General features: G+C 40.7%; 2 protein-coding genes across 3 annotated transcripts; both read left to right on the top strand.

Annotated features, from left to right (window-relative positions):
- Positions 1 to 32: 32 nt before the first annotated feature.
- Positions 33 to 2003, top strand: LOC106938122 (uncharacterized). Of its 2 annotated transcripts, none has more exons than XM_015019973.1 (5): positions 33 to 375; positions 451 to 750; positions 931 to 1260; positions 1333 to 1426; positions 1508 to 1591. In XM_015019973.1, the coding sequence occupies exons 2-4, from the start codon at positions 546 to 548 to the stop codon at positions 1422 to 1424; spliced, it is 627 nt and encodes a 208-aa protein (XP_014875459.1). In that variant the 5' UTR covers positions 33 to 375; positions 451 to 545; the 3' UTR covers positions 1425 to 1426; positions 1508 to 1591. The 2 variants fall into 2 exon arrangements, with proteins under 2 accessions (XP_014875459.1, XP_014875458.1); XM_015019972.1 differs by having other exon boundaries at positions 35 to 375; positions 1333 to 1415; positions 1508 to 2003.
- A 1421-nt stretch (positions 2004 to 3424) lies between these two features.
- Positions 3425 to 10569, top strand: LOC106938121 (collagen alpha-1(XII) chain-like). The gene is made up of 8 exons (XM_015019971.1): positions 3425 to 3883; positions 4329 to 4361; positions 5167 to 5313; positions 5461 to 5580; positions 7104 to 7268; positions 7362 to 7541; positions 9688 to 9770; positions 9857 to 10569. Exons 1-8 carry the CDS (start codon positions 3814 to 3816, stop codon positions 9947 to 9949), a joined length of 891 nt encoding a protein of 296 aa, XP_014875457.1. The 5' UTR covers positions 3425 to 3813; the 3' UTR covers positions 9950 to 10569.
- The last annotated feature ends 1291 nt before the right edge of the window (positions 10570 to 11860 follow it).

Below are 11860 nucleotides of genomic sequence, written 5' to 3'. Positions count from 1 at the left end.
GAATATCAGAGCATTACACTAATATTAAGGATTAATTTCTCCCACCTCTCCTCTGTTCAGACTCTGTCAGGTTGGTGAATGGTACCAGTCTGTGTTCAGGCGGACTGGAGGTGAAAACCTCCCAGTTCAACCAGATCTGGTCTACAGTCTGTGAAGCTGTCCTTGACCAGCAGGATGCAGAGGTGGTCTGCAGGGAGATTGGCTGTGGACCTCCTTCAGTCCTGCAGGGGGCGCTCTATGGAGAAGTGGAAGCTCCAACATGGACAGCAGAGTTCCAGTGTGGAGGAACTGAATCCTCCCTCCTGGACTGTAGAAGATCAGGCTCTGTTAGAAACACCTGCTCACCTAACAAAGCCGTCAGACTAACCTGCTCAGGTAGAAAAGGGGCGGAGTTATGTCTGTTCTAATCAAACTGTAACTATCAGTTACTGATGACTGATTTGTGTTCAGAACCCATCAGGTTGGTGGGAGGAGCCAGTCACTGTGAAGGAACACTGGAGCTGAAGCTCAGAACATGGAGACCAGTGAGCGCCTCAGGTTGGACCATGCAGGAAGCAGCTGCAGCCTGCAGAGAGTTGGACTGTGGTTCAGTCGTTTCCATGGGAACCAGGAATAACTCTTCAGTTAGACAAGTTTGGGAAATTCAGCTCAGCTGTTTGAAATCTGGATATCCACTAAGGCAGTGTGCATCACCATCATTATTGTCTTCATCATCTCAGTCTGGTACTATTCTGGAGCTTGTGTGCACAGGTAGAATCCAACAAAGCTGCTTTTAGTATCAAAGTACTTATAGTTGACATGATCTTCTAATTCTATGATGCTGGTTGTTTCCAGATTTACATTCCTTCCTCAGATTCAAATGTGATGCAGCATTTAACTGGGCTGAAACCACAGATAAAACTGACGAGCCAATCATTTGTCTCCTTTCAGACCTGCTGGTTCAGCCAATCATTTCGGTGTCCTCCAGTGACGGGGTCACAGGCGTCCTGCAGTCGAGCTCAGCAGGAGTGTTTCAGGGCTCCAGCTTCACCATCAGCTGCTCCATCCAGCCACAGTATCCAGGAGGCTCCTTCCAGCTCTCCTTCAACTCTTCCAACACAACACACAGCTACACCCAGCCAGCCAGCAATCACTCTGCACACTTCCTGTTTCCTGCTGCAGAGCCCGCCCACAGAGGAATCTACAGCTGTGTTTATGACGTCCATGTTTTCTCTCATAACTTCTCCTCCCAGAGCCGTGTGCTGACTCTGAGAGTCTCAGGTAAGCTGACGGAGAGCTGAAGGCAGCTGGGTTTGTTCCTTGTGCTCATGCAGTGACTGAGTGTCTCATCAGATCCAACAGTTTTCATCATCAGACTGGTGGTCCTGCTGCTGAGTCTGCTGATCTTCATCTCTGTGATTTACTGCAGCCATAAGGTAGCGTAGAGGTTTGTTTCTGATTCAGCTGAAGCTTTCAGATTGGGATGATGCTCGAACTCAGCTGGATGTGTGCTTGTATCTTCCTACAGACCACCAGGGGGCAGCAGACTGTCGCACAGAAGAACTTAGATGTTGGAGGAGATGAAGTGAGAGAGGTGATGGAAGAACAGGAGGAGGCAGCTCTGTAGCGACACCATGTGGTGGAAAATGTGTACTGGAGGAATCAACTGCTTAGACCTGCTGAAACATTCCTGCTGTTACTTTGATGTTCAATGTCTTTTTTTCTTTATTGGTTCTGTTTTTCCAGATTATTGTCTTTCATTTTCTTATTAATGACTTTTAATATAATCCTTATAATATGGTTTCAGACTATTTAGATTTATGTAAATCTCAGATTATCCAAAGACTTTATGATTAGCAGTGTAGCTGTGAGTTTGCTTTTGTGTTATGTGATAAGAACATTCAGTCAGAATGATGATGAGTATGGAGCTATGTTGGGGTCATAGATTGCTCAAAAGAAATCGAAAATTGAAACTGAAAAAAAAAATGAAACTGGAAAAAAATTAAACTTGATCTGAAAAAGTAGTTTTGAACTTTTTTTTAGTTTCACATCCTTTTCAGTTTCAAATCTTTTTTTTCTTTCTTCACTTCCAATTTTTTTTTATTTTCAACAAACGTCATGGCCTCAACTTAGCTCTACAATTTGCATCAGGTCATATATAAAGATTAAAAACAGTGTCTTTTTGGATGTTAAGTCTGTTTTGAACTTTGTCTGTCAGGTAAAACAACATTGAAGCTTAATTGAAACATTTTATTTGAGCCACTTTAATATTAAGCCTCTTGTTTTGTTTCTGATAAAGTTTATTTTGTTGTTGAATTGCATTTTTTATGTAATTACAAACCAAATTTAACGTGTAAATCCTCAAAACAAGACACAGCCTCTATCTATGCCAGCAAAGAAAAATCACATCATGTGTTTTGGCATAAAAGAACCCAAGGAAGAATGAGTTGAATTAAACTAGAACTAGCAGTACCTTCTACAAGAACCTCTACCTTAATTTTCAAGATCAATCCAAATTGCTTTGGAAATAAAAAAAATAATACAATAATCTTTTTTGGCTGGGTTTTCATTCTGAGATTCTGCAGAGAATCCCTCTCCATGGAGACAGATCTGAGCCCAACTCTAAATGTTCATCAATCAGAAAATCTTGAGTTCTCCAGGTCAAATAGGAATCAGGTGATTTGATTCATTGAGACCTTGATTCCTCATTCAGTTCTACTAAAAAATAAACCTATCAAAAAATCAACAGTTAACCCAGTAAAAAAAGGTAATTTCAAAATCAACAACACACACCTTGCAAACCACTAACTTCTGCTTTCGACACATGGAACATGTGACAGTGTTTTGACATTTCCAAAGAACACCTTCAACCAACTGGTTGAACATACACATCTGTTGTGCAATAATTTAAGAGCTTCATTTAAAACACAAGTAGGTGTGGTGACACCATCGATACCAAGAAATGAAGTGGAAGGCAAAGAGGAAGTCCACAAATAACAAGTAAGAAGTTGATGAATTGGTCTTGATGCAGAAAGAACTTGGTTAAAGAAGAAGATATGAGAGGCCCCATGGGTTAAAGAAGAGGACCAACATCATGAAATGAATTCTGATCAGAAACCATTCAATAAACTTTAGAGTGATGCTGAGGGAAGCTGGACAGACAGCTTTACATATAACATTAATCAGAGCTTTAATGTTATAAAGCTCTGACCTTTAAAACACCTCAGGCACAAATGATGCTGCTTGTAATGCACATTCAGACAGAGGGAAACATCTTGATTTATTCTGAAGCCTAAGAAGAAACATTTGCTACAGGAAACTGATTCATAATCAAGTGTTTTGTTGGGCCTTCTTATAGTTGTCTTCATGAGAAAATTCCCTTGGCGGGATGCTGCAATTATTATCCCACTCGCTGCCACACCGGAGAGTGAATGAAGCTGTCCAGATTTCAGCAGAGCAATCATGGTTTCATGATATTCTGCTCCTCAGAGCGAGAAATAGGCTTCAGTAAAATAACAAGAAACTCCAAATATGTTCCTCATTCTTGCATTTCTCTGAAAAGTGTGGTAGATTCTGACATATCTCTGTTGCCAAATAAAGTCCAGTGTGCAAACACGTGTTTTTACGCCACTGCTTCGTCGACGTTCGTCACTACTTGTGGCTCCGTTGTGCAAAATAGCCTGGAACGTTTTAGGCTGTGCTGTTGCGGGGACAATTTAGTGTTCATGAATCATCACTTTGTGGGCACCACCAAAAATATAGTTGAGCTTACAACAGAGGAAAACAACAGGAAAAGGAAATAACACGACCAAAAGAGGAGAGAAGATAAGACTAATGGACCTACAAACACACTTTTCTCTCCTGAACATGAATCAGCTGCTGGTGCTGCTGCTGCTGAGCTCAGGTAAGATTCAAACCCTCAGCATGGCTTGGCCAAGGTAAGAAATACTTGTCTGCCACTAAGCCATGTTCCTGTTCCCTGTAAACAATCTTTGAACTCTTCAAATTCCCGCTCCTCTTCCTGCATCTGTTGGCGTTCAGCTGAAGGCTGACAGTGACAAATTTCTTGACTTTTTCACTGGAGACTAAAGGGAGGAACAAACATTTGTCTGAGCAACAAAAATGTATATTAACTTTTTGAAACTTTAAAAAATGTGGTGTTTTTAACAGTACTTGTAGAAATCACCATTGCTTTCTCTTTAAGTTTCTACTACAGAGGTTCAGGTCTTGTGCAAAGTATGACACTCAATTTTAGCAGTGTGTTTATGTATTATTATATGTTGCAGAAGAACAGTTGATAGTAATAGAGCCTTTCTAAAACCTGCTGACATTTATTTCCTGGATTTCAGGGCTGCAAGGTGGTGAAATCTACAGCTACACAGGTAAAGGGATTAATTTCAGCTGACACAACAAAAGTCAATAAAGTCATATTACATAATCTACACTGTAAAAAAAAAAGTCTCTTATTTGAGGTAAAATACCGGCAGGTGTGGTTGCCAGAATTTTACCTTAGAAATACGATGTTTAAAAAAACATATTTTTAAGGTATACGGTATTAATCTTAGAATACGTATACCTTATAAGATAACGTGTAAAAAATACAATGTAAAAAAAACTGTATTTTTTTACACTGTATCACTTTATGTATGTAATGCACTATATTTTTTTTCATACCAGAGTTGATTTGCTTTGCCTGTATTTGTGAGATGGCTAGATAAATAATTGCCTTCCTAATGAAGCCCATGAAATGTATTAACTCTTCACATGCCAACACAGGACTCTGTTGTTCTTCTGACTCTATGCTGGCCATGTGATGTTCAAAACAAACACTTTGTTGATGTGCAGGATGTTCTAGAGCTGCTCACTTTATATCAAACTGTCTGTCTTTGAGGTTGCAAATGACAGCTTGTACTTTATTCTTTGTCAGTAAAATAGATTTTCCATACTCTTTTCGCCCACATTTAATACTGCTTTTTTTTAGCAGCTGAGATATTAAAGCTCACAGAGAGCGGTAGAGATGCCATGATGATGTGGGGGGGAAAAAAATGTTAAGAAAAGTTGTGTTTTCCTAACATTGCTGACAGGGAACAGATGGAAATGATAAAAAAGACAGATAAAGCTGTGCTTTAGCATTGATGTATTTAACATTATTTTTCACATAAATTTGTAACTGTTTTCTTCTTTCAGGATCTCAGTGTGAAATGGCCAAAGCTGACATTGTGATGCTAGTGGATGGCTCTGGGAGCATTAGCCAGGATGACTTTGGAAGGATGAAATCATTTTTATCTGAGATGGTTCAAAACTTCCCCATCAGTCCCAACAAAGTCCAAATAGGTATTACTTCATTTTCATTTAAACAAAGGTCTTTTAATGAGCCATCTTAGTGTACACAATATGCAAGTATGTATTATTGTCAAAACATATTCTTGCTCTAAGTTCCTGTTTGGTTTGATTTGATCGGTTCATGTGTGTTTTCTGTAGGTTTGACTCAGTTCAGTAGCAGCCCTAAAGCTGAGTGGCACCTGAACAGCCACAACAACAAACAGTCCCTGCTGCAGGCCATTGACCAGATACGACAAGTAGGTGGAGGCACAGGAACAGGTCAGTATGTTATTGTGTCCACAGCAGGGTCTCACCATGAGGAGCTCTGGGACTTCAGGATCTGAATGGTTCACAACTCAAAACTAGAACTTTTCACATTTTGAAGGGTAAAAGGAAATATATTACTGGGTAATTATATCTTATGGGAAGACATCGCTAAAAAAACTCTATTTAACAATATTTAAACCCACAACTACTCTTAAAAACAACAAATCAAAAAATACAATTAAAATTAATATTGATTATTTGCACTTCTGTTTAAGCCAAATTAAGTCATAGGCTTCATAAGGCCCCCCAGGTCTTCAGGGGCCCCATAAATGCTAATATTTTAACACAGATTACAGATATATAAATGTAGCCTTTGAGATGATCAATGCTGCTAAATTTGATTTTATGCCTTCAACATACATAAATTAAAAATATTTTAAATAAATTTAACACTTAAATGTCATATTTTAAGGAGCTGGCAAGTTTACTTTGTAGAGGTTGAAAAAACAATATTCATAGTTAAATTGTTTTGTTACCATGGCAACAATCTGACGCTCTCAGTTTAATCTTTGAGTTTGAGCTCTGTGTGTTCACAAATGAGTAAACTTGCTTTTTAGGTTGGCCAATAAAACTACTCCCCCTCTCCAAGATTTCACTACATCTAACACAGAAGCTGTTAGAGGTGCTGATGTTTTTAGCAGCATGAGGGGCCCCTAAGTCAAATTCTGCTCCAGGCCTCATACAGCCTTGGACCAGCCCTGCATGATGAGTTAAATGCGCTACAAACTGGAGATTTAAGTTAATGCTGCCAATGTGGCTTTAGTAGCTCTTCCATGGGGGAAACCCTGGGTTCTAGAGCAACTTCTCCCTCAGAATATAACCTGGGTCAGCTTTGTCTGTTAGTTCAGCTGGAGCAATATTAGACAGAAGAAGATGTTGCTTAATATAGAAACCAGCAGAGCCACAGGTTACCATGGAGATTTCTCTTTTGGGCAGCAGGAGTAGACCACAGCATCACTCTTTTCATTGGCAGACTGAAGCAAAGATACAAATTTCAGTAACAAATAAATTCTTACAAAAAACACAAAAGACACACCAAACATTATTGGACCAGAACTAGAGACACATTTTTATGTCTCTACACCATAGATACTTTCTGTGAGAAGCTGTCAACATAAGAGTTGTTTAAATACAAAAGTTTTGGACTTTTCCCTGGGATCATATTCTTACCCATAATCTTAACTGGGCATTCTGTAGATGAAACAGAAAAAATACCATCCATCCATTTTCTGTATACCCTTGTCCCTTAGTGGAGTCGGGAGGGTTGCTGGTGCCTATCTCCAGCTAACTTTCCGGGCAAGAGGCGGGGTCACCATGGACAGGTGGCCAGTCTGTCGCAGGGCAACACAGAGACACACCATCAGAAAAAATACCATCAGATTTAAAATGTGATATAATTTTTTTATTATTATTATATTTTTGCAGGCATTTAAAACCCATTCCTAAGACGTCTCTTTCTTCTTCACAACATGCAGGACAAGCTCTGGATTACATCCGTAACCACAGCTTTAAACCCGGGGTGGGAATGCGTCCAGACTCAAAAAAAATTGTTGTTCTGATCACTGATGGAGAAGCTCAGGACAAAGTAGGAATCCCAGCAAAGAATCTGAAAGACACTGGGGTTGAGGTCTTTGTTATTGGTAACGTTCCTTTTCTGTGTGGATGATACAGTTTAATTGTAGAGCAAGTTTTCCTCCTTAGATCACTGCTGTAGTAGTACATGTTCGTTTCAGGTGTGGGCGATGCTTTTAGCAAGTCAAGGACCCTTGATGAACTGAGGACCATCGCTTCTGAAGACATCAAAAGTCATCTTTACCATGTTTCGACTTTCCAATCCCTCCATGATGCTGCCTCCAATATCTCTACCAGCATCTGTCATGCCGCTACTGAGCTGAAACAACTTCCTAGTTACGGTGAGTATATTTAAAAATATTCTGTTTTTTTAAGTCATAAAAGACAGGTAATAATAAATAAATATCCTAATCTGAATTTCAACTGATTTTAAAGGCAAATCTGTCATTAGAAAAATAAGACACAAAAACAGCCTCTGGAGCCAATTTTCTCCAAAACTAAAACGCACTGCTATGAAGGGATGATGATGTGTTTGGAATCACTGTTACAGAAAATATATTTTATAGATATATTTATTAAATAATGTAAGGAATATTTCTGTAAACACAGAAAAATAGATTGCAAATTAAACTTCGCAACATTCCAAAATGAAGGGAAAGAGAAATTCAAGTTTGCCAGTGTGTAGGACATATTTGTGTTATTCAGATATGTGAAAATCTGAGTATGGATATAAACCAAATATTTACATGTAAACTAATCTGCCTTTTTCTCCATGTATCCGAAGTTTTCACATAATCTTTGAACCCTCAAACCGAGTGGACGGTGAACCTTGAAAAAGACAAAAGATCATTTTATTCTGTTTTTTAAAAAGTGTTCTCGGCACTAATAACTGGAAAACGTGTAGTTTTAAAATTAATTTAGATAAGGATATTGATATTGGGATGTAATCAATGTGTACAGCATTTAAATTAATTTTATTTTTGTGAACATGTTCATAAAAAGAGAACATTACCGACAGTTTAGAATCTGATCAGTCAAGTTTTAGGAGGACTTTTTTAGTACAACATTTTAGACATGTGCTTAAGCTAACAGGTCCTTTAAGCAGGAGCAGAGCATAAACTTTGTGAAACATTTGAAGAGGTTGGATTATTTTCTGCAACTTTGACTTCACTGGGGGGAAAAAAATGAGAATTATGGTACAGTTGAAAACTTGACTTCAAGTGACAAACGTATAGCTGAGAGATGAGTTCCCAATAGGGGGTTGTTTGTGAGCATAAGATTTACAGAGGAAGAACACTGTTGTAGTGACTGCTTATTCGTTTTAATGTACATGGCTAACAAATAAGAAAAATAGCTAAAAGCTTTTTTAGGGAAAATACTAATGCAGTGGAATGCATTACCATGTTTTACTTTTTATGCAGTGGGGGTAGTGGAATGCTAATGTTTGTGCTAATGTTATTGCACTTCCATAAAGCCACAATATTGTTGGACAAGTTTGTTTTCTTTTGTTGACATTCGTTAGTTTGGGTTTTAGCTGACATGTTTCTGTTCCACCATATGCTGTTGTGGATCTCTTCATGAATTGAAGAAACACTTACAAAATCCACACAAAGTCTGATGAACGATGAACTTTACTTCTTTGAGCAGATATCAAAAACAATTCTTCAATCTTGCACAGCATTTCACACGTACCGGTCAAAAGAACTGAGTAGGGCAGTGTTTCTCAACCCTGGTCCTCACCGCCCCCCCTGTCCTGCATGTTTTAGGTATTTCCCTTCTGCCACACACCTGAATTGTATCTCTGGGTGATTAACAGGCTTCTGCAGTACTTGATGGTCATGCAATCATTTGAATCAGCAGGTCTGGAATAGAGGCACATCTAAAACATACAGAGCAGGGGGGAGGTGAGGACCAGGGTTGAGAAACGCAGGTGTAGAGCAAAGCTAAACACGTCACATCCAATTTACTTTCTGATCTACTATGACACAGCAGGTTTCATAAATCTTCAAGTACTTCCACTAGGCAGCGCTTTTCTACAAAAACATACTAAAAGAGAATTTTATCGTTAAGAAAATATCTAGATATACAAAAGGGATACACAATAACAATCAATCTAAACTGACATTTTTGACTCTTACGACTGTTTTTCACAATGGTTTTTTACATTTTGTGTGTCCTCCAAGTACAAAATATCTGCTGAAATCCACAAGTTGCTTTATTTAGGAACTGAATAAGCATTCTTGAGAAATATTCAGCATTGATTTCCATTTCTGCATTGTCATAAATGTGATTTCTGAATTGATAAGTCATTCGTTTAATAATATTTTCAGTTTCACTCTTGAATAATAATGTTCCTTAAGTTCAAATGGATAAATAAATAAGCATTTCCAGGCCAACCAGTATAAAAAGAACATGAGCTGAGGGAAACTTTATCACCGTGATCATAATCTGACATGACTTGACTATTGTGACTGTGTGTCTTGTCAGATCCAACAGTTTTTATCATCAGACTGGTGGTCCTGCTGCTGACTCTGCTGATCTTCAGCTCGCTGATTTTCTACACCCATAAGGTAGCGTTACAGTTTGTTTCTGACTGAGCTGAAACGCTCAGCCTGGCATGATGCTGTAAATTGGCTGTGCTGCTATTTTCCTACAGACCACCAGGGGGAAGCAGAGAGCCCAACAGAATGACACGGAGCTGGATTATTACAATCTCGGTGTTGGAGGTGTTCCGGAAGCGTCACCATGATGCTTTGAAGTGGTGGTGAAGGCAATTAACAGAAAAATATTGACCTCGATTATAAATCAATCAGAATAACTGTAACCAGCTAACTGCTAATTTATCTTGTGTGAATTAAATGCAGTCTATTGATTATTGTTTTTATATTTTGGGCTTAATGCCATTGTATAATCTTTTATAATCCCTACAATGTCGCTATGAAAGTTGTTACAGTTTTGTGAATGTTTGTGCGATGAAATTCAGCCATTTGACTCCATCTACCTCTGAGATTTCCTTGAATTTCCCAAGTTAGAGTCACACTGCTGAACTGATTTCCAGTCTGTTACTGGTCCACTTGATGGAAAAGTTTAAATTTAGCAATCAAGGGACAACTTTCTTATGATTACAAAGCTCATTTCACTGCAATGTTGCAGCTTAAATGTAAATATAAACCAAGAAACCAGATAACCAAACTTAGTGATGGGTAGATGTCGTGTATCGTTTCGACCCATAGCAAAGCTGTGTCGATTCTGTCTCGATACTGTGTCACTGAATACTGACACCTGCTGGACATTAAAAATTCCGACAGGCAACGTAGTGATTTGATGACCTAGTCCATACAATAAGACTATGGACTAGGTTCATAATACAATACAAGTGGTGGAGAAAGTACTCAAAAAATTTCCTTAAGTAAAAGTACAAATACACAGATAAAAATGTACTCAAGTAAAAGTAAAACTACCACATTAACATTTGTACTTAAGTAAAAGTTAAAAAGTACTGGCTTTTAAAAATACGTAAGTATTAAAAGTAAAAGTGTCATGAATGGTGGTTGGTGGTGAGGATGAGGACGCGCGGACCCAGGAGGTAGGTGAAAAGTGATGATTTTAATAATAAATAATCCAAAAACGGAACAACGGGGGACAGCAGGGAGGAACAACTGACAGCACGAGGAACCAGGTAACAGACTCACAGTGAACAGGACTACACAGAAAAAAAAACACACAGAAACACGGATCATGACAGTACCCCCTCCTCAAGGGGCGGCTACCAGACACCCAACAGGAAAGTCCAACAAAAAACAAAAACGACCCAACAGGGTGGGCGGAGGGGTGGCGGCAGGAGGGCAAGAGTCTAGAAAACAGTCCTAAACAAAAACAACCCAACAGGGTGGGCGGAGGGGTGACGGCAGGAGGGCTAGAGTCCAGGAAACAAAACTAAATCCAAACAGGAACTCAAACACAGGAAACAGTCCGGGGACCGACCATGGCACAGGAGGTGGAGCTCCCATGGGAGATCCGGTGGACGGCGACGTCTGAGGCGGAGCTGGAGTCCTGCAGGCGGGTCCGGCGGAGGTGGAGTCCTGCAGGCGGGTCCGGCGGGCGTCGCCGGCGCAGGAAGCGGAGTCCCGGAGGCGGGTCCGGCGGGCGTCGCCGGCGCAGGAAGCGGAGTCCCGGAGGCGGGTCCGGCGGTCTACGCCGCCGGCGCAGGAAGCAGAGACGAGATGGGTGCGGCGGCTTCCGCCGGCGCAGCAGGAGGCTGCCGGCTGGAGGCCCTGGATGGCCAGCAGAGGGGCCGGCCGGCAGTAGGCTTTAGAGAGCCGGCAGGACGGCAGGACGGCCGGCTGAAGGCTCTGACGGAGCAGACTCTGGAGAGCGGCACAGGGCGATGGTGACGTTGGCGCCCAGGGGCCGCGGCACAGGGCGGTGGTGACGTCGGCGCCCAGGGGCCGGGACCTCCGGCGGCACAGGGCGGCAATGTCGGCGGGGTCCGACCCCTGGTGGGCACAGCACCAGCCGTGTTCCCCACCAGGGATTTGTCCAGGCGTCCATGCTGGTTCCTCACCGTCGTTTGTGGTCGGATCCTTCTGTCATAAGGTGTGAGGTTGTTGGTGGTGAGGAGAGACGCTGAGACCCAGGTTATGGTGATGATGAAGGTTTA

Source organism: Poecilia latipinna, unplaced genomic scaffold (assembly GCF_001443285.1).
Source record: "Poecilia latipinna isolate Pla-1442-1.1 unplaced genomic scaffold, P_latipinna-1.0 Scaffold2515, whole genome shotgun sequence".
In the NCBI taxonomy this organism is placed as follows: domain Eukaryota; kingdom Metazoa; phylum Chordata; class Actinopteri; order Cyprinodontiformes; family Poeciliidae; genus Poecilia; species Poecilia latipinna.
The sequence above is the reverse complement of the archived record's forward strand: the minus strand, read 5'-3'. Positions and strand labels throughout refer to the sequence as shown.